Below are 27,860 nucleotides of genomic sequence, written 5' to 3'. Positions count from 1 at the left end.
CGGGACAGAGTGAGTGGAGTTTGAGCGCAACTTCTATTCAGTCTTACCTCTGCACTGTGGAAAGTGAGACCGAAAGAGCGAGCCAGATACTGATGCTCACACGTTGCCTCTTTGCAATCCGACACATGTTCCTTGCAGACTCGGCTTTGCGGAATTTAGAAGAGAGCAAGACAAAAAGCCACATTTCAGATACAAGGGTAGCTTCACTGGCAGCCATCCAAGTTCTGTCTGCATTTATTTAGCATTCTTCTCCCCTTACTCTCTCTCAAAATAAACGTGGGATCTTAAGCGAAGAAAAATAAACTGGACTAACAGAGTTGGAAGTTTGCAATGCAAATAATTACCTCAAGGTAAGAAATACTATTTCTTTCCCACCCTCAAAAGAATCTCACGGCAAAATAAAATTAACTGTGGAATTTTCTTGAGACCTGTGTTGTATCAGACGCTGTGTGTCATATTTTGCTTTAAAAAGTATATTGGCGCATGCTGTCGATTACTGTATTTAATCCAGACAGTGCAATACACTTGTTATATATAATTGACAAAAACATAATGATATTCGTCCTTCGCTCACCTATTCGCGTATCTACGAACGCGGCTTAGCACTTATAAATGGTTAAAGCAACCAATTTTGGTCCAGCGGATTTCAGGTAATAGTTCGCTTTCACTTGATTACGGGAAGACGTGGGTTGGAGAAACAAGCATTGCCGAGGATTTTTAAAAATTGTTTCGCTAATGTGCAACGGATGAAGTGTTTTGATTTGCATGTGAAGGGTATAAAGGGGTTTATTGCCTTTCGTTGATGTCACGTTCCCATAAACAATCAGAAATGATATTGGGAAATAAAACCAGAAAATATCGGAAACACTCGGCAGGTGAAGCAGCATCTGTGGTAAAAGAACCAGCCTTAACGCACTTTCCAGCAATGCTGCATTTTTGTTCATGATTTTCAGCACGCGTTTTTCTGTGTAAGTTTCCCTGTTGTCGGGAAAGTTGTTTCCCACAAACAAGCTTCCAGCAGGCGAGCTTCTGACTGCGAGTGGTTGCTTCTGAAAGTTTGGCTTCCATCCTCTGGACCAGTCAGGTAGACTTGTATCCTGGTACTTTTGGAAACTTTCTCTGCTACCAAATGTACCGGAAATGTGGAGCCTTGCGTTTTATTTTGAATATCGGGGAGAGAAAAAATAACATTCCTGGCGTTAAACTTCGGTGAAGCATCGACACGATTTCGTTCATTATTGGTATCGGTTCAGTCGCCGGCTGAGTGTCATAAAGGAGCTTCATGATGAAATGGCATTTGGCGGTAGACAAACATCAGTGAATGTGAAATTGTTGCTGTTTGGTAATTTCGCATCCACGGCTGATTGAAACTTGTTTTGCAGTAGACCAGCAGCCGGGCTAACTGTGATCCGGATCACACTAAGCACCAGCCAAGCTAACCCACCCCTCTTTTTCATCATCATTTCAACAAAAGGTACCCTTCAATTTCAAAAAATCAAACTTGTGCTGGCGTCAAAACGCGAAAAGAGACAGATCAACTGCGAGCCGCCAGCACCAGTGATTACAGGGTTTAAACCCAGTTCGTCCACCACTCGCCTTCCGCGACTGAGATCCGGGATGGTAGATCAACACCCTACTTGGAGAGAGAAAAAGCAGTGCGCCGTGGCACCGAGGTCGATTTAGTTAAGGTCCAGTAAAGTACAGGCTTGATTAAATCTAAACTTTTGGTCTTAAGCTATGGCCTAAATTGTTCTCTGTGCCCCGCCCCGACAGAGAGCGGTCAGCAAGCTTTTCGTATCTGAGCTCAGTTCGTACAGGACCGGGTCAGAAACAACCAGGCTCCGCCGCGGCAGAGCGCCGCTTTCTACTGTTCCTTTCATCTTTTGTCCCGTATGATCTTGCTTTTCTTACGACAGCTTGAACAGGTCGGTTCATGCCTGGTTCTTTAGCTTTACTCTTCTGCTCAGCTTTCGCCTTAACGTTCGTACTTGTGGACTAAGATAAATGTTGGAATCAACTGTGGACGCAAGCGCCACCTTTTTTTGTTCAATATCCTCTAATGCAGATGGTTATCAGTTCGGTGATCATTTAACCCTTTAGTAGCACCGCTGTAAAGACTGCAAATATTCAGCGCTTCAACTTTCAGAAAACTAACGGTGATTAATAATCTACCGAAAAGGCAACGAGCCGCGTCCGTTTGTGAAATACTTGGTCCAGTGGTAATAATACTGTGATATAAGATTGTTGCTAAAGCTGCCACGAGCTGGCGATATCCTGTCAGTGTATATCGCTGATCTGGAACTCATTAATAAATACTATTTACGAGGATTCAAATTCCCCATTAACCCCCGCTGGAAACTGATTCTCCTGCAAGGCCCGTTAAAAAACATACAAACAGTACTGTAACAGAATGTCTTTGTTGCGTCTGCTTTTCCACGCCAGGGTGCCTTGGCCAAGTTGTGTTGAAGGCGGAGTTTGTTTTGAAAGCAGTAGAACTCTACAATATCTCGAGTTCAAAATACCACAAATATAATAATATCAAAATTAGATGCATCAATTCACAAAAGCTCACAGCAGTTGTTAATTACTCGCAAAAGAGAGCAGTGAAATTCCAGAGTGTGCACAGCCTGCGATCTGGGGTCATCCTGAAAGGAAGGGGTTGGATTGGACATTGCATGGAAACCCTTTAGAAATATATGCAACCACGACCTTCTTTCAATGTGTAATTGGCATGTAGACCCTGATTAACACGACTGGATAGGAAAGGACAAAGGGTCGGTTTATATGTGTGTGTGTACACACACACACACACACACACACACACACACACACACACACACACACACACACACACACACACTCACACACACACACACACACACACACACACTTTTCTATGTATTATAATCAAGATAAGTAGCGATTCCTTCTTTTGCAGATCAGAGCTCGTTACTTTAATCAACTCGTTGTGGCTAACTTTCAAACAGACATGAGTAAGGAAATAATGGGCGTCTTGCAGTGTAATCCGATCTCTGCTTCTCTTTAATCCAATGTGCGAGTTGACCGCAGCATAAATCAAAACAAAATCCCAGTCTCCTTCTGCGCAGCGTATCAGGCTGTGGGGATGATTCCTCAACAGTCCACATCATTAGTGTTTCCTTCTTCGCTGTCCTTGTGACGGAAATATGATGACATGCAAACTACCATCTACTCGGTAGTTTATTAGATCACAAGTCCATTTACATTAACTTTGAACTTGATGCCATAAATAAAAGATTCAAGATGTTTTCAAATCTAGCTAATTTTCATTGAATGTAGTATTTGTCTTTTAATATGAGTAAACATATCAATGTTACCGAGAAGAAGTGTTTTGCATTTTAATAACGCCTCTGAAAGGCAGGCGTGAATAGCTATATTTTATACATTTTCATGAATATTTCATAAAGTCGGTTAAATTTAGTGGGAATTCTATCAAGATCGGGTTTCAAGCCCTGTACACTTCGGTTTAAATTTATTGCATAACTTCAATTAATGTTAAACATGTTATTAAATCTGCTAAAGGAACCATAGAGGAAATCTACTGTATATCTGTCGAGGAATGTCTTCTAAATCCCCGTACCCTTCACTTTGTTTGCTTGTAATGAAACAGGTGCTTAACCTGTCAGACCTATCATTGAAACAAAGTAGCCCATCTAGCACTTCAGTGGAATTTTGGCTGGTTTATGAACTAACTACATGTACTTGAATATGTTCCATTTCCTTTAATGCCCTGCCTTTATTAGCAATTAATTAACCTATAATTATGACTTACACTGTAGAATGCCAAATTTCTATAATATTTGGCATGTAACTGTGTAGGCCATATATCCACCATCCCTGTGCTTAGCTTCATTTCCACTGCCAGTTCCAGTTACCCTCCTCTCCATAAACCCCCCTTTCCCATCACTACTTACCAATCTATATTTCTCAAGCAACAGGTGGATCATTTCTTTTATCTACCAAATCCATCCTTGAAGGCTTCATTTAAAGTCTCCCTCTAATTATTAATAATAGACCATTGTATGTTAACATTTGAAATTCAGATTTTGATCATTTTCTGCATGAATCTGATGCCTTTTCTGTGTGGACCACAGGCCTGCTCTGACGTTGCAATTCCAGCTTTTCACCATTTGTGTGGAATTTGATTTGTCATTTTTAGGTGCATGTCTACCTAAATTAATAACCCTTCTTTAAAAAATCCCATACATTTAATTTGTTGATGTCTTAAATGCAACTAAATTTTATGCTGGTCTTAAATAGGTGATCTTCTGTCCCAACATCTAAACCATTAATAAATCTAGTGTGTAATTGAGACTCCAAAGTGACCTTTGTTGGATACCACTCATTAAAGTTCTGCCATTTGGCAGTACCTGCCAATTATTCCTTTTGGCTTTTTGCCATATAGCTACATTCCTTACTGCAAGTCATCATTATCCCTTGAACATCATGATTTTCACCCACCTTAACAGGCACTTATGAAGGAGTTTATCAAATATTTTTGCAAGTTCAAAGTTTTTTTTTAAAAAACGATAGACATTCCCAGCCACTACATATATAAAAAAAGAATTAGATCAGGTTTGTCAGACATCACCTACTTCTTATAAGTAGAGGTTAACTTTCTCTAATCAGCTAAGAAATTTAAAGGTCTTCTGTGCTTCATTTGGAGACTTAAGTGGTTTCCTAATATCAGACATTAAGAAAACTGGTGTAGAATTTGTTTGCCTCACTCATATTTTCCAAATATACACTGACCTTTAAGATTCCAGGAGAGAAACCACTTGATCCCAGGTAGATGCGCTTCTTTGGTTTAATTAGAGTTTTTTCAAAAAATTTAAGTTATAAATATGAGCAACCTATCCTTATTTCAATATTGGGATGTCTGGCATTTTCTCCTTATTTGGTTTAGGCAGCCTCTGTGGTAACTGGAATTCCATGTTAACCCTAGCACCAGAGTTGGTGCGGGGTGGAGGGCATTGAAAACAAGAACTTATCCACATACTTGATTGCTCAGAGCAGCCATTCAGGTTTTTGCAACACTTTGTTCAGTTGGTTAGTTTTCTTGTCATGTGAGCAACTTGTATTTCCATGGTCATCTGCTTATACCTCCAGTCTTGTCTCATCTGTTTGATGTTCTTCTTCAAGCCCTCTCTTTCACACTTGCCCCATCGTTCTACGTCTTTTTCCCTTTAAATTCATTCTCATTAACTTCTTTCCATCAGCTTAATGTTCTGACCCTATTTCCAGGTTTAATTCCCCCCTTGTTTCTTGTGCCATTCTGAATCTGTCCCTTAACTTTTGAGCAGTCTAACAGTAAAATGGCCTGCTGAATAATAATTTAAATTGCATTTTAAATCACAGGTTTGAAAAATAAATCTGGCGGTAGGTATAGCTCAAATGTTCACTGTTCAGCCAGAGGCTGAACCCCTCTTTCTATACCATGGTCCCATTTTAATGTGGTCTTTGTCCTGACACTCATACTAACCAGGCTATCAGCGCAGTCAACAACCCCATATCGAATGATATTCGCACAGTCCCTCCCTGCTAGTCGAGAACAAACGAAGATTTAATGGTTGTTTTAGCGCTTGAAGCTGACAACATTTTTCTGTATTCAGCCATGTTCATTGGCAGCTGCAGTGCTTTCCAAACATTTATGAAGTGTCTTCAACTTGGTAAAATGATATCAAGCATTCTTTGACAAGGAGTCGCGGAAAGACACGGGTGTGATCTGCGTCAAAACAACTGAACATCGGGACCAACATCGCCCCCAAGGCTAGAACAATTCGTTTCAATGGAGACCTAATTATAATCTGAGATTACGCTAGGGACGTGATTATCTGAGAGTCCGAAGAGCTTCTCTTCCGCAACACAGAGGGTTTGAAGGCAAACTTTATCATATGTATGATGGGAAGAGAATTCGAAACGGGAACCTTAGATCCCTGAAAGCCTCTCGGATTCCTGATATTTTAAAAACTTATTTAGCTATTGTGGCATATAAAAAGGGCAGAACAAAGTTAAATTTCGAATTGCTCTGTCGTGTAATTTTCTGTCAGTTCTTCCAAACCGTTTCACTCCCAACCACAATGCGTTTTATTGGTTCCAAATTCCGAGCTTTAAACAACCTCCCGTGCTTTAGTCAAACATTTTCAGATTCGTCTCGACTGCATTCATGCGAAATGTGACCTCGAGGCTTGGGGACGTTTATTCTGTGACTAGGGGTTGTAATGGGCGGGGGCTCAGGCTGATGGTTATAGCACAAGGTGCTTGAAGCATAGGGAGGGAGCAATGGTGAGGGTGATGGTGGTGGTGGGGGGAGATGGCTTGGATGAAGGAATAGTGTAGGGCATCGCGTGTTAGGTGGGAGGGGACGCTGGGGCAAAGTAGATTGTGGGAGTTAAGCCTTTTGCGGACCCACACGTTAATGCTCACCGGAAGTGGTGGCTCTTACGCGTCCTGAGTACAGCACCGTCACCTGAACGCATCTGAGACGAGAACTGTCACTGCAAGCCCACTCGGAAAGGGGGTCGCATCCTGAAGTAGTGATCATGCGGGCAGTGGTGTGAGGAGAGGCACAAAATAGGATGGGAAAGAAGTGCGGGACTGCTGTAACCCAATATTTGGCTCGACAGCCCACAACTTTTCACTTTCAGCTCATAGTCCCAATAACAATGCTCCCCGAAGCGCATCTTACAAAATGAGCAGCCTTCCCACCTGCCAACTATAATCATGTCGGCTGCGAGAGAAAAATCGACTCCTGTCTATCAATTTCAACTTAAATCATAATATTCACACTCCGCTACCAAAATGATAAATATTTAAATCTAACGTGATTGAAAGGCACGTTCGGTGATTAAAAGTAAATAATCACATAGCTCTTGAAATCAATCTGAAAAGGGAGCAGATGTGCGGTGTGGCGGGTTTAACGAGATCAATGAAAAGCAGTGTGTATAGGTTCCAGCAGCGGCCTCATTGCTTTTAATAAACCCCGATAATGGAAACCATTACCGCGAAGAGCTGTCAAAAATATGTCCACAGAGTTCACAAGGAGGCCAGGCGTCTAAATCCTGCACCAAATAACAAAGTGTTTGTTGGACAATTGCCACCGGGTACCGGGAATGCCTTCCATTACCTGTCATTCCTCGAGAGAGAAGTGACAGGCAATCATAAGTAAGAAACGATACAGGGAGATGGAGAGATATTTGCAGAGCGCGATAGATGACATTGCCAGAGTATAATTCCGGCTGGCAATTTGAGTCCAATCCCAACCAAGGTGCTGACCCATTAGCTTGGTTTCCCTAAAGGTCGCAGTAATGTTGAGATTGCATATTTCATCTTCGAACGCCGTTCTCCTTCCCCAGTCGCATGGCCATTACCACGAAATGAGCCGAGGCGTGGAGCGAACTCTGCCGGCCTGTCTTCTTGTAATTTGTCATAAGAACACAGACAGTTACGCCATACAAGTATTTCCTACAGTGTAAGTGTTTCAGTGTGTGTCAGTATGCCTGATTGTGAACTTCCAGATCAAATTTACATTCATGTGTCTTCTGCAACGGATATTGTTCAAGGACCGTTAAGAGCATTTTGAAACATAACCTGATACAATCGTATTCGTGGATGTTAAGAGGGGTGAATAATAGGAAAGAGACCCTGAAAGTGAGACTAAATAAGTAAAAAGAATCCGGGAGAGAATCTTAAGTGTTCGGATAGCACCCACGGTGAAATGATTGAAACTGAGATTGTGTAAGAGGGAAGAAATGGAAGAACCCGGAGGTCTGAGAGCGCTGCAGTGATGTTCAAGGTTTACGGGTGTGGGGGGCGGGGGGGGGGGGTGTGAAAGGCGCAAAGATCATGTTCACATCAAAACATTGTTGGATCATGAGCCAGTATATGCGAGCCAGGTAATAGCTGAATGGGATCTGGTGTGGCGGAATGTTACACCAATAAAAGTTTTGAATAGGCACTTAACCACGACACCGGTGTCAAGCTGTATGGGTCCTAATGCCCTTCCCTTGGACAACATTAGTGGCGTGGAGAGGGGAGACCTGCAGCTTGGGCAACTGTCGGTCTTCCATATATATATATAAAAACCTGGAAACTTTCCAAGGTGCAAATCCATGGTCTATCGAGACCAACGGAGGCCTGAATGAGATCATATTCATGAGGCGTCAGGATGGAAACTCAGCCATCGGAACTACCACGTGTCCCGGGCATTGGCCCGCTCATACAGCGAATTGTCTACTTTTAGTTGATTACGACAAATGATACAGACTTTGGGATCACGTAAGACTGAGGTTACAGTTTTTATGAAGTAAAGTGGTTTATCAGCAAACAAGGCAGGGGCGCTGAAATAGCCTCAGGACTGATGGTTGCGTGACTTCTTTCCGGTGTCTTTCCGAAAGCTGGCTGAAGAGACAATGCTTTAGGTTTAATCGCGTGAAAGAGGATTTCCTCCAGCGATCCAATTGATCAGTCGAGATAGATGTACTTTAGGTTGGTGTTCAAGTTTGGCGTAACACAATTTCCTTTGAGCATTAACAACAGAAGTCTAGATTTTAATGTTAGGTCATGAAACCATCTGAGCTTTACCTTCACTATCACCATTCCTATTTAACCCGTTCTTAGAATCTCGATATTCAGGTACTGATGCTCGCCCATAAATGATTGTGAATAACTCTTCCGCTCGAATGTTGTTTTATTGCGCTCATATGAAGTGACTTGTAATATTTTCCAGCATCGAAGGCATTAAAGTAAGTTGTTGCTTGCGCGTGTACGGTCCAATATTCTATTACTAAGATCCTAACTGAGTTGCAGATGAATTCAGAACGCATCGATTGAATTGTGGAAAAGATTAACAAACTTGCGTAAAAGTAATATCGAAAATGTATTAACGTCAATACGTTGGAGAATTCGCGAGACGTATTCGTTCAATGGAAGGAGAAAGTTTAAACTACATTCCGTTAACAGCAATTTTAACTGCTTCTAATACGGCTCCTGTTGAGAACCGGCCCCTGTCCTTCCCTCAGTCGTCAGTTGCCATTATTCAGCAAGAACTGAGGAACTGGCGGTGTGGGATGGCTCGTTGTGGGTGGGGCTGCTTCACACCCTTTCACAGTTGGGTCAGGGGAGCCGCGGTCCCAGCACTTGGTCCAATTCACTCCCCGTGCCAGCGGCCCTCTCTCGTGGACCTCTGAAGATGGGCCGCCTCTCGATGTGCGTCTTCACTAGCGATCTCTGTGCCCCCTTTCTGTTTCCCGGAACACAGGACACGGGGGTATCAGTTTGCGAGAGAACGGGACTCTGCAATATTCACAAAACAACATTGTGACTGAGGAGGCCTCATTATTGAAAAAAACTGCTACCTAATTCATTATTTAATTTTCTTCAGCAGTCACTCGGGATCGAAGATAACCCGTTCCCAACACGACAAACGTACTTTCGCCACCCGCCTACAAAAAAATTCATCTGATCCGCGGGTGCGGGACGATTCATCCTGCACGGGTGGGACTATCTCGCCAGGTCACTAGCATTGATAGACATGGGAATCTTCAGGTGCAAGTCCATAGCTCTCTGAAAGTGACAACACGAGAAATAAAGGTGGCAAAGAAGGTTTCTTCATCGTTTGGCGGAATGAGTTTAAAACTTCGAAAGTTAGGTTGGAACTTATAGACTTTTGGAGTGATTTGTATGCTTTTGGTATCCTCCCGACGGGAACGATGTGGAGGCTTTGCAGACAGCGTGGAAGAGATTTATCAGGATGTTGCCTGGATTACAATGCATTAGCGATAAAGAGAGGCTGGATGACTCCGGACTGGAGCGCCAGGGAATGAGAGATGAGCTAAAAGAAGTATATAATATCTTGAGAGGTCCATAGTCGGAGTCTTTTTCCGAAGTTGAAAGAGTCAAGTACTGGGGGGGGGGGGGGTTATGTGGTTTAGATGAAAGGGGGCAAGTGTACGGGAGATGTGTGGGGCAAGTTTTAACACAGAGATGGGTAGCTGCCGGGGTAGGTGGTAGACGCTGATGCTTGAGTAATATTAAGAGGCACATGAACAGATAGGAGATCAAGGGATGTTCATGCACATGAGATTAGTGGGATTGGCATAATGGTTGGTGTAGACATGATGGGCTTGCAGGCTGTGTTCCTGTGCTATAATGTTCCGAGCAAAAACAATGATGCCCTCAGGAGGCTTCTCTCCTGCTGGCCGTCTCTCCCGTGCTCAGATTCTTTACTCAAATCCATGTTGACAACATCCACTATCCTACTCTCTTCAGAACTTCCTCAAAAATCTTAATCAATCCTCCTTTGCAGGTTATTGCAAGGATATAAGTTCATGTTTTTTAATGCAAGTAAACCTTGTCCTTAAGAATCTTCTCTAATCATTTCCCTACCATTGTCCCTCTTAAAGGAAGACCATTGGCTATTTTCCAGCCTCCAGTGGCTAGGGGGGGATACAAAGATATCCATGAAGATGGCAGCAATTTCATTCCTTGCTTCCCTCATTACATAGGATAGAACCCACTGAAACTGCTTTCCAAGATGCCCAAAACCACAACCTCCTTCATATCACCATGCCTTAGAATCTCAAAATACCCCCTCTTTATTCTCACTATCACCCAAATCCTCTTTTGTAAATACTCACTTTCTGTGGTTCCATACATAAGTTTTCTCCTTTGCCCTTGAATGAACCTATCCTTTCCCTAACTACCCTCTTGAACCTAATGTAAGTATAAAATGCATTGAAATTAGGGAGAAGAAATAAGGATTTTACTCTCCTGTATGAATCATATTAATTTGGGGGCAAAACAAAATTTTGAGCCGTGTGCTAAATTGTCAGTTATATTTTATGATCTTCTGTCAATTCTTCCCCTCCCAGACACCTCTATTCCCACATTAACTACAAACCAAATTTCAGAATTATTTATATGAATTTCCTGTATTTTAACTTAAACTGAGCCCCTTGGAAATTCAGTTTGATTTTCAGACACAACAGAAAACAAGTTATGTTTATTGTTTGAAATCTTGAACTTCTACTTTGATGACTAACATAATTATTTTTACTGAGGTATTGCATTTTAGCCAAAATTATTCTTTAGCCAGAGGGTGATGAAATTGTGGAATTCATTGCCACAGATGTCTGTGGAGGTCAGGTCATTGGGTATATTTCAAGCAGAGGTTGATAGCATTTTGATTTGTTGTGTGTCAAAGGCAGGAGAATGGGGTTGAGAGGGTTAATAAATCAGCCATGATGGAATGGTGGAGCAGACTCGATGGGCTGAATGGCCTAATTTTGCTCCTATTTCTCATTCTCTATTTTCTGTCTTTCAATTTACTTTAATGACCGCACCATACACAACTTTTAAACAAACTAGAAACTTTCTTATTCTACTTTAAAACTATGCATGTATAAATTAACTGAAACTTAAATTTACATTAAAAAAGATGTGTTGCGAGTTTAAAATCTTCCTTAGGCCTAGATTGTTTTGATAATTTATGACCTGTATTAGGTTCATATATATTTCAAGGATTTGACGGAAAATTTAAATGTAATTATGATAGATAGGGTGTGAAAATGGGCACATTTTTGTGACTAACTTCCAGGCTGTGTCCTAGGATGAAATTCCAAGACAGTTTATTTATCTGCAAAAGAATCAGTATATTCATTCACATTGGCTGTAATCATTTCAGCTTATATTTTTGATAGTGGACCAGACAAATAAGTTGGAGGTGATATGAATGATATATGAATAGAAACCAAACAATTGTCCAAATCAATCTTCACCCACCATCCATGTAACATCCTCCCATAGTAATTCTATTTAAATTGCTATCAAATTTTGATGTGTATGTCTTTTTCAAAAATTACCTGGGCATAATCATCATGTCTTTGCTGTGTTAGTTTATTTTTTTCCACAACTTACTATATTTAGTAGCTTGATACTTGTTTGAAGAATTGACTGGACTGAACACTTTCTTTCATCATTTTCTCTGCACCCTTTGTCATCCAAATGCTCCTGATCTTTATTCCTGTAACTTTCTTTCTGATGGGAATGTACTTAGCTTATACCTGTAACAAATTGTAAAGATTTTTTTCTCTACAGAATTCCCTGCCAATGTCTGTTTCCATTTTAACAAAGTTAGATCCCCTGAAATTAGCCATTTTCTATTATTGACAATCAGCATGCTCATCCCCAATCCAAACTGGGTCCTGACCTCATTGGGGATTGGTCATCCCCAATCCTGACCTCATGGTTGTGTCACGAGCAGACATGGAATGGACCCAAATGCAGGACGCAGGCACTGAAGTACTAGGAGTAGGACAAGATGGGGATGTCATGGCATGCAAGGGGTAATGCAGGCAGGGCTGGATCCCGGAGGTCAGGCAAGGCAGGAGGATCCCAGAGTTCCGGCAGGGCAGGAGGATCCCAGAGTTCATGACAGGCAGAAGAGCCCCCTGGGGCGGATGCATAACTCCTGGGCAAGGCCACCTCCCAGGCAGGAACAGAGACCCAGGCAAGATGCAGGCACAACCTGTAGGGAGCAATGGGTGGAAAGAGTCAGAGTCTTCAGGGCAGGCCACATCCTGGGCAGGACCACCTCCCAGGCAGAGACACAGAGGCCTGGGCAAGGCACAGAAGACCTGGACAGGGGCAGGCACAACCCATAGGGAGCAATGGGTGGAAAGGGTCAGAGTCTTCAGGGCGGGCCACGTGGATCCCAGGCAGGGCCGCCTCTCAGGCAGAAACACAGAGGCCTGGGCAGGTGCAGGGCACAACCCATCAGAAACAAGAGGAGGAAAGGGTAGGAGTCCTCAGGGCAGGCAACATCCTGGGCAGAGACAGAGGCCTGGGCAAGGCACAGACACCTGGGCAGGTGCAGGCACAACCCACTGAGTCCCCCCCACCAGGCAACAGCAGACAGCCTGGCTTCCCCAACAGAGGAAAGGGACAGGAAGGGCCAGAACCACCCAAGGGGTAACAGCAACAGCCTGGCTTACCCAACAGAGGCAAGGGAACAGAAGGGAGCTGGGTCCAGTGTGAGCAGAAGGACTACTGTGATACACCAGTAAATTGGGAAAGGCAACCAACAGCATGACAGCACAGACAAGGCAAATAAGTCAGAACAGCAGGACCAGTGCACACAAGAGAAGCAGGTGAACAAGACCGACAGAACAGATAAAGAGCAACCAGGACAGAGCAAATTAAACCAGCTTCAGAGCAGGACAACCCCCTAACTAGGCTCAGTACCCGAGCCCCTTATAAACACCTGCCCCCAATAGGCGACAGGTTTACCTCCTTAAGCCAAGATGATCCAATGGCTCCGTGTGACAGGAGGGCTGGCTGCAAGGCCCGGAGTCCGGAGTCCACGGACCGGAGCAAGAGTCGGAAGGCAGTCTCCGGACCGGACTCTAACAGGTTGTCTGTGAGGATCTGCATCTTCCCCCTGTTTTCAAATGAATTGCCTGGACTTTACTGGTTTCTTTCCACATGCAAGAAAGTACTGGTTGGTAGGTTAATTAATTACTGAAAATCGCCCCATGTGCATTGTAGAAGAGAGTACGTTCCAGAGTGGGAAAATGGAACTGATGAAATTAGTGAGATCTGGCATTGACTTGATGGGCTGAGTAGCCTCCTATATCATGTGAAATGTGAAAAACATGAAATAAATAAAATATTTCAGTATTTTAGTTACTTCATTAATATATTCCTTTTAGTAATTGCTTTTAATTGTAACCTGTGATAGAAGTTGTAACACCTCATTGCAAGCACAGTGTGTTAACTTTCTAACCTTTTGCCACTGGTCCGGAGACCCTGCAGAGAGCACCTTCTGAAAATTCCAGCTTGCAGGCTGGGTTTTTGACAGCTTTTATTTGTTGTTTGTGACAGAATATTTGCTATATGTATTAACAGTGGCCACCTGAGAGGAGATCCTCAGCATTGTGAGGATCTTTTTGATGATAAAATGACACATGGACATGAATCAAGCCATAGATTTTGACATCAGGTGGTGGGTACTGGTGAGGATGGTGAGGGAGGAGTTGGTGCAGTTTCCAGTTTCTGTTACGTTGGTCACAGGTTTAGCTTTTCAACTTTGTTTTCCTGGGTGGAAGCCTTGCTGAGAATTGAAAGACACCAATTTACCTACTGTGCCTGTGAATTCCTTATTTTTAAGCTGGTTTTATCACATTTTGGAGGACAGGATTGGAATCAGATTTAATAATTTAATAACACATGCGTAAGTCATGAAATTTGTTTTTTTGCGGCAGCAGTATGTTACAATACATAATCATAAAGAAAGCAATGCTGTGGATTACATTGAATATATATAATATATATTAAATAAAGTAGTGAGATAGAGTTCATGGGTTTAATGTCCATTCAGAAATCAGATAGCAGAGAGAAAGAAGCTGTTCCTGAATCATTGAGTTTGTGCCTTCAGGCTTCTGTACCTCCTTTCTGATGATAGCAATGGAAACAGGACATAACCTGGGTGGCGGGGGGGGGGGGAAGGGTGGGGGCTAGGGGGGAATCTTACTGATGGATGCCACCTTTTTGAAGCATCCATCATTAGAGGTCCTGACATAATGTGAAAAATATTTTCATTTGAGGAGAAATGAAAACCGATCCTTCAGTTAATAGCTTATCTCGCTTTGTACACCTTGAGTATTCACTGCATGCATAAGGGCAACCATCTCTGCCATCTACAATTGAGCCTTATTAGCCTGTCTGTCATTTCTGTAAAAATTAATATTCCACTTACCCTATCCCGTCTAAAAACATCCTCTTTGTCTTATTTGTATTTTGTAATAAATAGAATGGAGCATGTACAACATAAATTATTATTGAACATTTGTAAAAAAGGTAACTAAATAGTTTGAATAGATAAAATCATGGTAGGAGGATGGTTTAAGCAACAAAGAACTTTTAGTCATCTTTATAGCAATAACAATTTTGTCACTAGTTTTCGACATTCCGAATTTGACTCACAGCAGTGTTTCAAGGGCATTAAATACCCCTGGTACTTCATCAAAACATTCTTTTTTTCCGACAGGTGTTTGAACTTTGAGTCTTGGTAATTTTTCTGATTGGAGGTACAATAGAGCTGAATCCAATTTTCATGCCCCTGTGTAACAGGGATCAGTCATTTTGCTGCTCCTTCTTGCAGCATGTCTTAGATAACACTGGGAAACCTTCCTGCTACATTTTGGAAAATTTTCTTATCCAAATATTTTAATTTTGGATGGGAGATAGATTTTCCAACTGACCTATTGGGGAAGCTAATATTTAAAACAATTTAAAATTCAAAGACTTCTAAATTTATTTATGGATAATTGATAGAGATGAAATCTATCTTTTATAATTATTAAAGGAGACAATTAATGTTTTGAATGATCTAACTTCACATTGTTCATCCTATCAGAATCTGATACATAGACAATTTCAGCAGGAAAACTCTATATATCTTTGGTCCAAAACAAAAATGTATGATGGGGGTGAAGAAGGAGGGGATGAAGATCTGTGTGGAAATTGTGCTTATTCTAAGGTAACAATATCTTGTGACATCATCTTATTAAATCATTTGCAGCTCTGAAGTAGCAGTACCTTGCTTCTGTATGGAATAATCACAAATAAAATAAGGCTAGTCTTTTTTTTGAAATGAACAACTTAATTCATATCCTGGAAATAGCAATACCTCTTAAGTTCATCAGAATTAGACCATATGTTGAGTGTGTTTGTTTAAAAAATGTTAGTATCTCCCTGATAATTGTTCTGCTCTTGGTTTAGGAAGATGTTAATCATATCCTGGGCAGTGACATCACTGCTACTGTTTGCAACAGACTCCAGGACACAGAAGCTACCCACCAGAGATGAAGAGCTCTTCCAGATGCAGCTTCGAGACAAGTCTCTTTTCCATGATTCTTCCATCATCCCAGATGGAGCTGAGATCAGCAGTTATCTCTTCAGGGATGCACCTAAAAGGTAATTTATTTCATGATTTAGGGATAGGAATGAGAGTAATTCAACATCAACACAACACCTAATTGAAATCCTGTAAAGACCAAGAATTCACAACCTGGCCAGCCTTGCAAACTGCAAACAGCTTTATCTATTTGATAATAATACTCTCTGGACAGTGTACTTCCATTTATAAATAGGTACCACCAATATCATATTGCGATGTACGACAAGATCCCAAATTCATAACTTGCACTTCCAGCTAGCCATCATAATGAGAAAAATACTCAGAAATGGTTCCTTATCAGCTAATTTCTAATGAAAAGCTTCTGATATTACCATGATTTGCATCATAATAGCTCAGATTTCTTGAAGTGATATCTTCTGATCAGCCTTGCTGCACAGGTCCCTGGTAGCCTTGTACTTACCAGGTCTGGATGCATCTCAGCATCCCCAGGATTGGGGCTGTGGAATCTGAATAAGTTTGCTCCCTTCCTCATGAATTCATATGGAATACTAACAGATAGGCTATCATGAATCTGTTAGTAACTTTAAAACTTATGCATTCAGAGGCACAAGTTGATCTTTGAAATTATTGTTTGAAGGAACCTCGGTACCTCATCATTGAACTAAAATTGTCAAGAAGCAAGATTCAACTAGTCAAGAACTTTTTAAGTTAACTCTGCACTATTACAATTCTGACTATTAATAATCAACAACCACTGTTCCAGAGTTGCAATTGACTATTTTTACCCAACCTTAGAAATAACCTTCAATCACATTTGAAAAATTGTATTGGGAACAGAAAATGCCAGAAATAGTCAGCAGGTCAGACAGCATCTATGATAGAGCAGCAGAATTAACATTTCAGGTCAAAGGCTTTTGTCAAAGCTAGGAAAGAGAAATAATACAATGTATTATTTGCATTATTTATTATTATTATGAATGTATTATCTTGGATCTGTGCTTACTCAGGTAACAGTAGAAATGAGGCAAAACAGTCATGGGCTGTATACAGATTACAGAAGAGGAGGTGCTTGTTGACTTGAAGGAAATTAGCATGGATAAATCTTCAGGGACTGATAAAGATTTCCCTCAAATCTTGTGGGAAGCTAGTGCAGAAATTGCAGGGACTCAGACGGAAGTATTTAAAATGACCTTAGGTGAGGTGCTAGAGGTTTGAAGGATAGTAATATTATTTAAGGAGATTATCCGGAAAGTTGATGAAGGAAAGGCAGTGGATACTGTCTACATGGACTTTAGCTAGGCTTTTTGAGATGGTTATTCACTATTCAGGGGCAGGGAGTATTTTCATTTTTGCCAAGCTTTGCTTTCTAAACATAACTGTTGTGAACTTCTAGAGATCAAAATGCTGTTTTTAATTTAAACTTCCAACCAATATTCTTTGTTCAGTTTCTTGCTGTAAACAGGAGCCAGTCTTCAGTTGTTATTGTAAATAATCAGTTTGAGGTTAAAAGGACAGTTTGTTGGCCCAAAAACTCTTGGCTTATTGCTCAAGAGGTGCAGTAAAAGACAATGGTTATCTAACTGGGCTTGTTTCAAACCAGACAATACTAGCTGACGAAGGGCCTCGGCCCAAAACGTCAACAGTGCTTCTCCTTATAGATGCTGCCTGGCCTGCTGTGTTCCACCAGAATTTTGTGTGTATTGTCTGAATTTCCAGCATCTGCAGATTTCCTCATGTTTGCAATACTAGCTGAGTTATTTAATTCAAGGAAGTTTGCAGACCAGATTGATATTATCACTTAGCATACCAAATAGCTGCTGTTTTAATAGTTGGAAGATTTGTGTGTTCAGAGAGTCAGCATTCCCAGCATTAATTGTGGGCATCTGGGAACTCCATCCCTAGAAGCTTTTAGTCCACTTTTGTGAAAAGGTATCTAAAAAAAATATCATGTATGTGAAGTCAGCAAGTGACAAAGGAACTGTATAAATCTAGAGAGCAATCCAGGCTTTTTAGGAAGGCTCAGAAACATCAAGAAAAATGGGGCGAATAAAAATCCACTCTTCTACCTTTGATTTCTGCAAGGAATGTTGGTATGTCTTGTAAGCTTATAGAAATAGAACCTGTGTCTTGGAAATCCTTTGTGTTTTAGAAATGGTTTGTAATTTGGAAATGTTTTATAAGATATACTTGTTTTAAGAATGTTGCCTGGATTTAAACATGTATCACTGGAAATAAATGAACTTTGTTAGCTGGAAGTATCTTCTCCTTGCTAGGGAGAGAAGATCCACTGCTGAAATAGTGCGCATCAGCAGCTAAACTCACCATGAAGGATAAACGGGGAAGTAAACTAGTCTTTGAAAACTGAGTAGTTATACTGTAACTTCTCTTTAGTTGAGGGTACTATAGCTATCTATATCGATAGGGCTTTAAGTTTTCATTTGAGTTTAGAACTTGACGGTCAGCAAACCCAATACCATCAGGGTTTGACAAAGTGCGGAATGTTAATTTAGTCAAGAAGGTTGAGTTGCTTGGCATTCAGGATGAGGTAACAAGTGGGATTAGATGTTAGCTTCAGGGGTGAAGCTAGAGAGTGATAATTGATGGTTGCATTTCTGATTGGAGTGCTGTGAATAGTGGTATGCCACAGGGATCGGTGGTGGGTTCGTTGTTGCTTATCATACAGACGTTGATAGATGACATTGTAGGTAAACTGGATCAACAAATTTGCAGGTGACAACATGACTGGAGGTGTTGTGTACTGGTGTCTGGGCCAGCTGGAAAATTGGGCTCAAAAATGGCAGATGGAATTTAATACTGATAATTGTGATGAGTTACACTTTGGAAGGACAAAGCAAGGTAGACCTATGCAGTGACCAGTTGGGAACTCTACATTGTGGTAGAACCAGAGAGGTTAGGGAAATACAGATCCATAATTCTATGAAAGTTGTGTTCACAGGTAGATAGGGGTGTAAAGAGAGCATTTGGCACAATGGCCTTCATAAATAAAAGTACGGAGTACAAGAATTGGGATGTTGAAGTTTTATAAGACATTGGTGAGGCCTAATTTGGAGTATTGTATGCAGTGCCTAATTTGGAGTGTATGTGGCAGAATATTTCCTGCATGACTACCTGAGAAGAAGGATGAGTTTCACCACCGTGAGGCTCTTTTTGATAATAGAATGACATATAGAACATTAATCTATGCAGGCTGGAGAAGTAATTAAACCATAATTTTTGACATCATATTGGGGGGAGTGGTATTGGGGAGGAAAGAGTGTAGGGAATCTTTACAAGGATGTCGCCAATACTTGAGGACTTGAGTTATAGAGAAAGATTGAATAGGCTAGGACCTTATTCCTTAGAGCATAGGAGAATGAGGGAAGATTTAATAGAGGTATACAAGATTATGAGGGGTACAGACAGGATAAATGCAAGCAGGGTTTTTCGACTGAGATTGGGTGAGACCAGAACTGGAAGTCATGGATTAGGTGTAAAGGGAGAAATGTCTAAGGGGAACATGAGGGGGAGCTTCTTCACTCAAGAGGGTGGTGAGAGTGTGGAATGAGCTGCCAGCAGAAGTAGTGGATATGGGTTCAATTTCAACACTTAAGAGAAATTTGGATCCATTCATGCATGGGCAGGGGTTACGGAGGGCTATGGTCTGGGTTGATGGGACGAGGCTGAATAATAGTTTGGCATAGACAAGTTGGGGAAAAGGGCCTGTTTCTGTGCTGAAGTGTTCTATGACTGTGACTCTGGAAAATAGAAGAGAAGGTGGCTGGAGATGGATAGGAGAAAGGGAATATGACTTTATCAGGTGAAGCCAGTTTAAATAGGTTAATGGACAGTTAGAAGCTGATTATGCTATTAGCTGGGCTGCAATTTGCTGTGTACCAATGCAGAGTGGAAAAATGAATCAAAGTCTAGGATGTATGACTTAGAGCAGAAATGCTCAGTTACGAGAAAGAATTCCCTAAAGTTAGAGAAAGTTATACTGAGACCAGGTTACATTTCTGATTTACAAAATCTATAATTCTTATTTTCATTTTTTATGACTCAATCAAGACAGGATTAATTTCCAAATTTTATGCTATAAATAGTATTTCCTTCTACTGTCCTGTTCAGTTATTAACCACACTTCACAGATGTAATGCTTATTTTATCTCAAACACGTAGGTTAACATCCCACGGAAATCTTCAAAAATTAATCACAAAATTGAATGTGACTGAAGTGCTGAACACAGAATCAAAGCACACCACCCATTTTCATGACAGCAATGTAAACTATAACCATAACTATTTACATATTGCTGTATATAAATATTATTTATAATTATATTTGAATATCACTGAAAAACTAGGTACTTTGCAGCTCTCAGAAGTTAATGTTAAATTTATTAATTTCAGATAACCAGCTTTCCTGCTTGTGTCAGAGTTGACCTGTTCTAATGTACAGTTATTAATTTAGCTTTTCTTTCTTCACAGTTGCTGCCTGATCTATTGGGTATTTCAGGCATTTCAAAGTGTTTCAGATTTCCAACATATTCTTTTGATTTATTTCTATTTCCAGTTGCCTAAATCTTCAAAAGGAATGTATTAACTAGGCAATATTGAATCTCCAATCTATCACCAGCAGTCCCTTTGTTTTCTCCATTCAATTAACTTTCTTTAACTCAACAATTTAAAACACATTTATGTTCTCATATTTATCGTTCTGGCGAAGGTCAATGACCTGAAATTTTTATCTGTTTTTCTCTTTTGCAGATGCTGCCTTACATGTGGAGTATTTTCAGCATTTCCTCTTTTTGTTGCTTAACACACTGTACATTTATTCCATTTATGTTAATGTTTACATTTAATTCCATTGTCCTGTCTGTGCTATATTGAAGCACATTGAAGGCCATTGATGACCTTCCATCTCAATGGTATGGTTGGACTTCATCAATGTTTCTATAATCTATAGTATCCACAGTACAGGGGATTGGCCTATACAACTTCACCCTGTTGGGTCAGCCTTGCCTGTTTCTACCTCTCATGACAGGGATGTAAGGTTGGACTTTGAGAGGAAATCTTTACACTTATCCATTAGAAAAGGGCACAAGAGCTCTATAGGTAACGGGGACAGCACGGTAGTGTAGTGGTTAGCATAATGCTTTACCGTTCTCCCTGCTGCCTGTAAGGAGTTTGTACTGTATCCCTGTGACATGTGGGTTTCCTCCCATAGTCCCAAGATGGTAGGTTAAATGGTCATTGTAACCAGTCCCATGATTAGGCTAGGATTAAAAACCTTGTTGCTGGGTGATGCAACTCGTAGAGCCTGAAGTGCCTATTCTGCGTTGTATCTCAATAAATAGTATATAAATTAATAACACACAAGCCATCCATTTGTGATGAACAATCTAGTTATCATTGCAGTAGTGGTATTGAAAACTACAGCTTACAGCTTACTTCAGATATGGCAAAGCTGTCTATTGTATGATATAGAAATCCACCACATTATCAAAATATATATATAAATGCCAAAAATACAACTTTTGACCTGCTTTATACGCTCTGCAATCTTCAGAAAGCATTTTGTTAAAGCCGGTGGGAGTAGCAGAGCAAGCAAAAATGCTGAAGAATATTATGTCCCTATTAGAATATTCTGCTCACTGCAGATTCTTACAGTAGAAAGTTGTTACGGCGGAATACAATTATATACTAAATGTTCTTTTTTCTATTTACCATAAACTGTTAGCCTTGTTACCATATCCATTTCAATCAAAAATAGTACCTATTAGTAAAATCTACCTTCTAAGTATTTTAAGACGCAAATAAATAATTAACATTAATAGCTATCACTTTGTACTTGTAGATACTACTTTGTGGTTGAGGAAGACAATACACCCTTGTCAATTACCATCACACCATGTGATGCCCCCTTAGAATGGAAACTAACTCTTCAAGAACTTCCTGAGGAGTCGAGTGGAGAAGGGTCTGGTAAGAATATAATGAGAAAACAAGGTTTAATTCCTCAACATGGTTAATTAATGATCAACACCCCTTATATGAAATAAAATTGCTATATAGTTTAATTGAGGTGAATGGAGTTCTAAGTAATATATCCTTGAATCAAATCAGGAGTTTCAGTCTGTACATGAATAGAGTCAAGGTGGATTATTATATTATATCTATTCTGGTTAAAAGTCAGTCTTCTGAATTTTTCAGTTATCAGCATTTCATTTTGGGATCAGAATAGACAATATGTATAACCAATTTGGAATATTCCAAATGGTATGTTTCATTTGAATTCAAAACAAATTTAGAAGAAGTTCCTCTGTGTAAAGGCAGGAACAAGCACTCTGTTTCTGTGCTGATTACGGGTTTCAGCCTAAAATATCGACCATTTAACCCCTCCATTGATGCTGCCTGAATTGCTGAGTTCTTCCAGCATTTTGTGCGTTTCCCACAAGATTTCCAGCATCTGCAGAACTCTTGTGTTTATTCTGTTTCAAGGAACATGTTACGTATATATTGTTTTTGTGATAACTAATGCTTAATCAAATAGAAGTGATATAAAAGCACTCAAGGAGCTTCTATGCATTAGTTGAAATAGATAATTGGGTTTCTAACTACATATGCTCGCTAGAACATGTTGAGGAGAAATTCACAAAGGAAGTTCAGAAATCGACTGCTGTTTGAATGTAAATGTCTCGAACTTGCTGACAGATCAAAAGACTGCTCAAGCCACAGGAACTTCAAACAGCTCCAAAGTTGAGTTTGCCTGCAGGCGGTTGAACTTCCAATTTTGCAACCTCAATATTTTTGGAAGAGATCAGACATAAATGGTTGTGAATTGAAATGTGTACCTCCAACAAACTTTGAGTGCAAATTGGGGTTGAAGTGAGTTTGAACTAACAACCCACAAACTACAGCTCTAATAGTAAATTGAATCCATTTTAAGCATAGGCAAGTAGAAGGAACAGAAATAGGAATTCTCTCTGCAGATTAGGGATAGGGTGATGTAATTCCATTTATGTTAGGGGGAAGCTATTTTTTCCCATTTATTTTCAACTGCAACATGAACAGAGCATGACTTTTTAAATTCAGAACTAACTATTACACTTTTATCATGAAATGCCTGCAGAAGAGTTTTACAATAGCTCCTCATACTGTATGTATTTTGCCTCCCTTGCCTCCCTTTAATAAGGGGAACGCTGTTGTAACACCTCCAATTATTTTGCTGTATCTCTATATTAAATATATCTTAACTGCAGAATGTAAAATGCAGCAAAAAATATTTTTGTAGTGTTATGAACATTACCAAAGGAACTTGTACGATATCAAGCCTTCCTAAGAAATCTTACAAATAGCTGAAGATGCTAATTTCCTTTTGTTTTGTCTTTGCAATTTACATTAAACCTTAATAAAACACCTAACACTCAGCAATGTATTCTAAAGTTTAGGAGTTCAAAAGAATTGTTTTTTGACAAAATGTATTTGGAATTTGGAAGGGATAGTGATGGGTGTTGCTCACAGTAGACACAAGTTTTTGGGCAATAGCCAGCAACTCAGATTTTGGGAGATTGGTCCGTAAATTCCATGCTGGTCGACTGCACCACATGTTGTGGCTTTGGGGAGAAGAAGACTCAACATCTTCTGGAACTTTTTGGTGTTCCCTCCTTTACCCTGAGTACTTTTTTTCCATCACCCATAAGTCAGTGATAGTTTTCTAGCTGGTGGAAATTTAGCATTTATCTGATAATGGCTGCAAGGTGCAAGAGTGAAATTCCCAGAAAAATTTGTTGGTAATGTGGAGGAATATTAGATTGCTGAACCCGTAACATAGCTTTATTTACCTGAATCTTCTCAATCTGAGCCACTTTGTTGAGCTGGATTGCACTCAACCTGGCTCTCATTCACACATGCCCCTGTATGCTCTTTGCAGATGTCTTGAGCTTCAGCAGTCTGGATGGTCTAACCAAGCTCCAGGTGGAGGTGGATGTAAGAATTGATTTGTCTTTGGGCAGTGCACTTGAGGCATCATTTCCAGATTGCCTTGATCTACTTTTGATATCTTGCAGTGTGTGGTTGAAAGGTCTCTTTTAACATTTTTTAAATGCTTCTGATCATTAATAAGCACAGGTATTTAAAAACATAAAACAGATTTAAATGATCAGGTATTATTTAAAAGATAAAATAATATATTTCAAAACCCATTTATCTCATATAAATTAATTAAACACTTAATATTAATTAAATCAAATCAAAACATTTTCCTGCACTTTTCAGTGCCATTGGTAATTCTATTAAAATGATGGTAAAAAACTGGGTATGAACTCAGCACTGTGGCAAGAGGCCTGATGTCAATATACCTAAAGGACAAACACACTGACTCACAATGCAGATATCGGAGGGATTTTGCTTCCAGGTTCTGTCTAAAGCAGGCATTCCCAACCTTTTTTATGCCGTGGACCAATGCCATTAAGCAAAGGGTCCATGGACCCCAGGTTCGAAACACCTGGTTTTTTATCCTATTGCCATTCAAGGGATCCCATAAATAAGAAAAGAAGAAGAAAATTTAGTATATTTGTAACCCTCAGGCTGTGTAAGTCTGGGGAAGACAATCTCTGGCCCGACCAAACGGGTGAGATTGAGATGTGAGTCCACCCCAAAACCCCCCGTCTGTGTGGATGCAGCGTGATTTGTTCCCGTTACAAATCAGTACCACGAAATTACAGACAGTACACCACAGACAATTAAACAACACAGAATTTATAATTCTTACTTTGACCACAGGGCTAGTGAAGAAAAAGAAAAGGGCTCATTTTAATGAAACAGTCTAATGCCCACAAGTTGGAGCTCATGGTTTCCTCTTCGCCAATGCTCCTTCGATCTCACCGGCCTTTGTCGGACCATGGCTCTGCTCTGGATCAAGTTCTACAATCTCTTCCCTCCGGAGTCTTCTCCCTTCATCTCCCGCCAAACAAAAGACCCAGATCACCCTGGGGTCAGGCACACGGCACGAAAACACCCTCCTGTCATTGGACAGCTCACATTCCAAAGCACCCGTTATCTCTCACCATAACCCAAACACTGCTTCCACAGAAAGACCATTACGTCAGCAGTGAAACCTTTCCCAGGGTGTTACATATTGGTTTGCAGATGTTCAGAAAATTGCAGAGTCCTTTGTAGCCATTACATTACTGTTAGTGTATTGTCAGTGCTGTTTGCACAGATTGTCTTTTGACAGAACATTCGTACAATCTATGCTGAGATAAATAACCAGTGAGATTAATGAGTCGCACTGTTGTTCCTGCATGTACAGCGTGATGGACCAGTGTTACCGGCAGTTTTAAACTAATTCAGTGTTTGTCATTTCAGGAGAGCCAGAACCACTGGAGCAGCAGAAGCAGAAACAACAAGCACTGAAAGAGCTTGGCACCAATTTGTACTCTTACAAAGGCAATGATGTTGAATCATACCGAGCATCTAATTCACCCTCCGGTTTGTACCGCTTGGAACTGATTTCAACAGAAAAAGATACAAATTTCAAAGTTTATGCCTCTACCACACCTGATTCAGATCAGCCTTATCCTGAGCTCCCCTATGACCCACGTGTGGATGTGACCTCCTTTGGACGTACAACTGTCACTTTGGCCTGGAAACCTAGTCCCACCATCTCACAATTGAGGCAACCCATCCAGTACTGTGTGATCATCAATAAGGAGCACAACTTCAAAAGTCTTTGTGCAGTGGAAGCAAAACTAAATGCTGATGATACCTTCATGGCAGCACCCAAGCCTGGATTAGACTTCAGTCCTTTTGATTTTGCCTATTTTGGCTTTCCTTCAGACAATGGCCCCAGCAGAGAACAAAAGACGGCCAAACCAGTTAATACACGCTTATCACAACATATGGCTGGAGCACCAGGTGTAGATCTGCAGCAGATATGCATTGGCAACAAAAGCATTTTCACTGTGTCAGAGCTGAAACCAGACACACAGTACTACTTTGACATTTTTGCAGTCAACACCAACTCAAATATGAGCACTGCCTATGTGGGGACTTTTGCAAAAACTAAGGAAGAGGCTAAGCAGAAGACAATGGAACTGAAGGATGGAAAAGTGACTGATGTATTTATTAAACGAAAAGGGGTCAAGTTCTTAAGGTTTGCTCCAGTCTCTTCTCACCAGAAGGTGATGCTGTATGTTCACTCGTGTCTGGATGGAATCCAAATCCAGGTCAGGAGAGATGGGAAACTTATGCTCTCACAGAATATGGAAGGTGTACGTCACTTCCAGCTAAGAGGAAAACCAAAAGCCAAGTACCTTATCAGGCTGAAAGGAAGCAAGACAGGTGCTTCATTGCTGAAGATCTTGGCCACCAACAGGCCAAACAAGCAACCCTTTCCTTCTGTACCAGAAGACACACGAATAAAAGTCTTCGACAAGCTCCGCACATGTTCCTCAGTCACTGTGGCATGGCTAGGCACACAGGAACGAAACAAGTTTTGTGTTTATAAGAGGCTTGTGGAGAATAACTACAGTGAAGAGCAGAAGAAAAGAGAGCAGAACCAATGTATTGGACCAGACACACGAAAGAAATCTGAGAAAGTGGTCTGCAAATACTTCCATAGTCATATCCTACAAAAAGCAGTGACTACAGAGACAATCAGAGGGCTACAGCCAGGCAGATCGTATCTTCTGGATGTTTATGTCATAGGACATGGAGGACACTCTGTCAAGTATCAGAGCAAACTGGTCAAAACAAGAAGGTCTTGTTAGTGTCTCTGTGTACAGACTCAATATTATTGAAATATGAACATTATTAGATGAAAATATACAGACTGACTACTTAAACAGCTGAGATGTTGCAACCTGTATTTGTAATTTAGAAAGATATCAACTTGTATATTTATGTTTACATAATTCAGTAATTATTTGAAGAGACTAAGACTGATGCACTTAGACAGCATCTGGCTTTTGCAATTACATAACTGCAAGTCCCTTGTCACACCTGGCATTGATATAAGTAATCCTCAGTGGCAGGATAACACTCAAGTACTGTCAGCTTTTTGTCACCGACACTGCATGAATTGCATTTTAACTTATTTCATCATCCCAAGCCGCTTAAACTAGCTGCCCTGTTAATCGTACATGCAATATAGGACATAGGGATCTGTAAATTATTTTATAAGGATAAAGTTCAGTCTTAAATGTCTATGTTTTTATGATTGTGAACTTTATGAATCATCTCCATTAAAATACAATTCTAACTATCTATTTGGCAATGCTCTTGTTGTGTTTCTCAGGTGTGTATGAAAGGACTGTTCCTTTTCTCTCACACAAGATTCAATGATCTTGTCAAATACTTTTGCATGCTATGTTTTTGATTTTATTGTAGTACTTAAACTTAAGTCATTGTTTCCTTTTACTTATGAAGTAACAATTTAGCAAGCCAATTTTGATAATGTAATAACATAGAGAATATACACTATCAAGAGAAAATCTGCAGATGCAGGAAATCCAAGTATCTTGCCTGAAGCCTCAACTGGTTACTCTTTTCCATAGAAGCAACCTGGCTTGCTGAGTTCCTCCAGCATTTTTTGAGAATGTACACTAATAGATTCATATTTACTAGCCAGATTCTGAGTATGGTTAAAATCCAAAGGACAAGTAAACATTTGGCAGTAATGTACATGGCAGTCAATTACTTTCTGGAAGAAAGTTGTTATCTTCTAAGCCTGATGAGGGCATGACAGCTATTGAACCTCGAGGAGCGAGCAAAGGAACAAAGAGTTAATTAGCCTGCTTCTTTAATGCATTATTCTATAATTCTAAAACTTCTCAGATTATCTTTAGAGATGATCAAAATGTAGAAGGATGAGTTGATTCATTGATTTGAACCCATGCACGGAAAT

General features: G+C 40.4%; 1 protein-coding gene across 2 annotated transcripts; it reads left to right on the top strand.

Annotated features, from left to right (window-relative positions):
- ndnf (neuron-derived neurotrophic factor) lies at nt 1-27,220 on the top strand. Of its 2 annotated transcripts, none has more exons than XM_073065181.1 (4): nt 1-350; nt 15,824-16,014; nt 21,813-21,937; nt 25,322-27,220. In XM_073065181.1, exons 2-4 carry the CDS (start codon nt 15,824-15,826, stop codon nt 26,722-26,724), a joined length of 1,719 nt encoding a protein of 572 aa, XP_072921282.1. In that variant the 5' UTR covers nt 1-350; the 3' UTR covers nt 26,725-27,220. The 2 variants fall into 2 exon arrangements, with proteins under 2 accessions (XP_072921282.1, XP_072921281.1); XM_073065180.1 differs by having other exon boundaries at nt 15,820-16,014.
- The last annotated feature ends 640 nt before the right edge of the window (nt 27,221-27,860 follow it).

The sequence above is a fragment of the Hemitrygon akajei genome, chromosome 13, assembly GCF_048418815.1.
Source record: "Hemitrygon akajei chromosome 13, sHemAka1.3, whole genome shotgun sequence".
NCBI lineage: Eukaryota > Metazoa > Chordata > Chondrichthyes > Myliobatiformes > Dasyatidae > Hemitrygon > Hemitrygon akajei.
The sequence above is the reverse complement of the archived record's forward strand: the minus strand, read 5'-3'. Positions and strand labels throughout refer to the sequence as shown.

Coding starts and splice junctions, on each gene's coding strand:
- ndnf (XM_073065180.1), top strand. CDS start 331: ATGCAAATAATTACCTCAAG. Junction 351..15,819: donor ATGCAAATAATTACCTCAAG/GTAAGAAATACT, acceptor CTCTTGGTTTAG/GAAGATGTTAATCATATCCT. Junction 16,015..21,812: donor TTCAGGGATGCACCTAAAAG/GTAATTTATTTC, acceptor TTGTACTTGTAG/ATACTACTTTGTGGTTGAGG.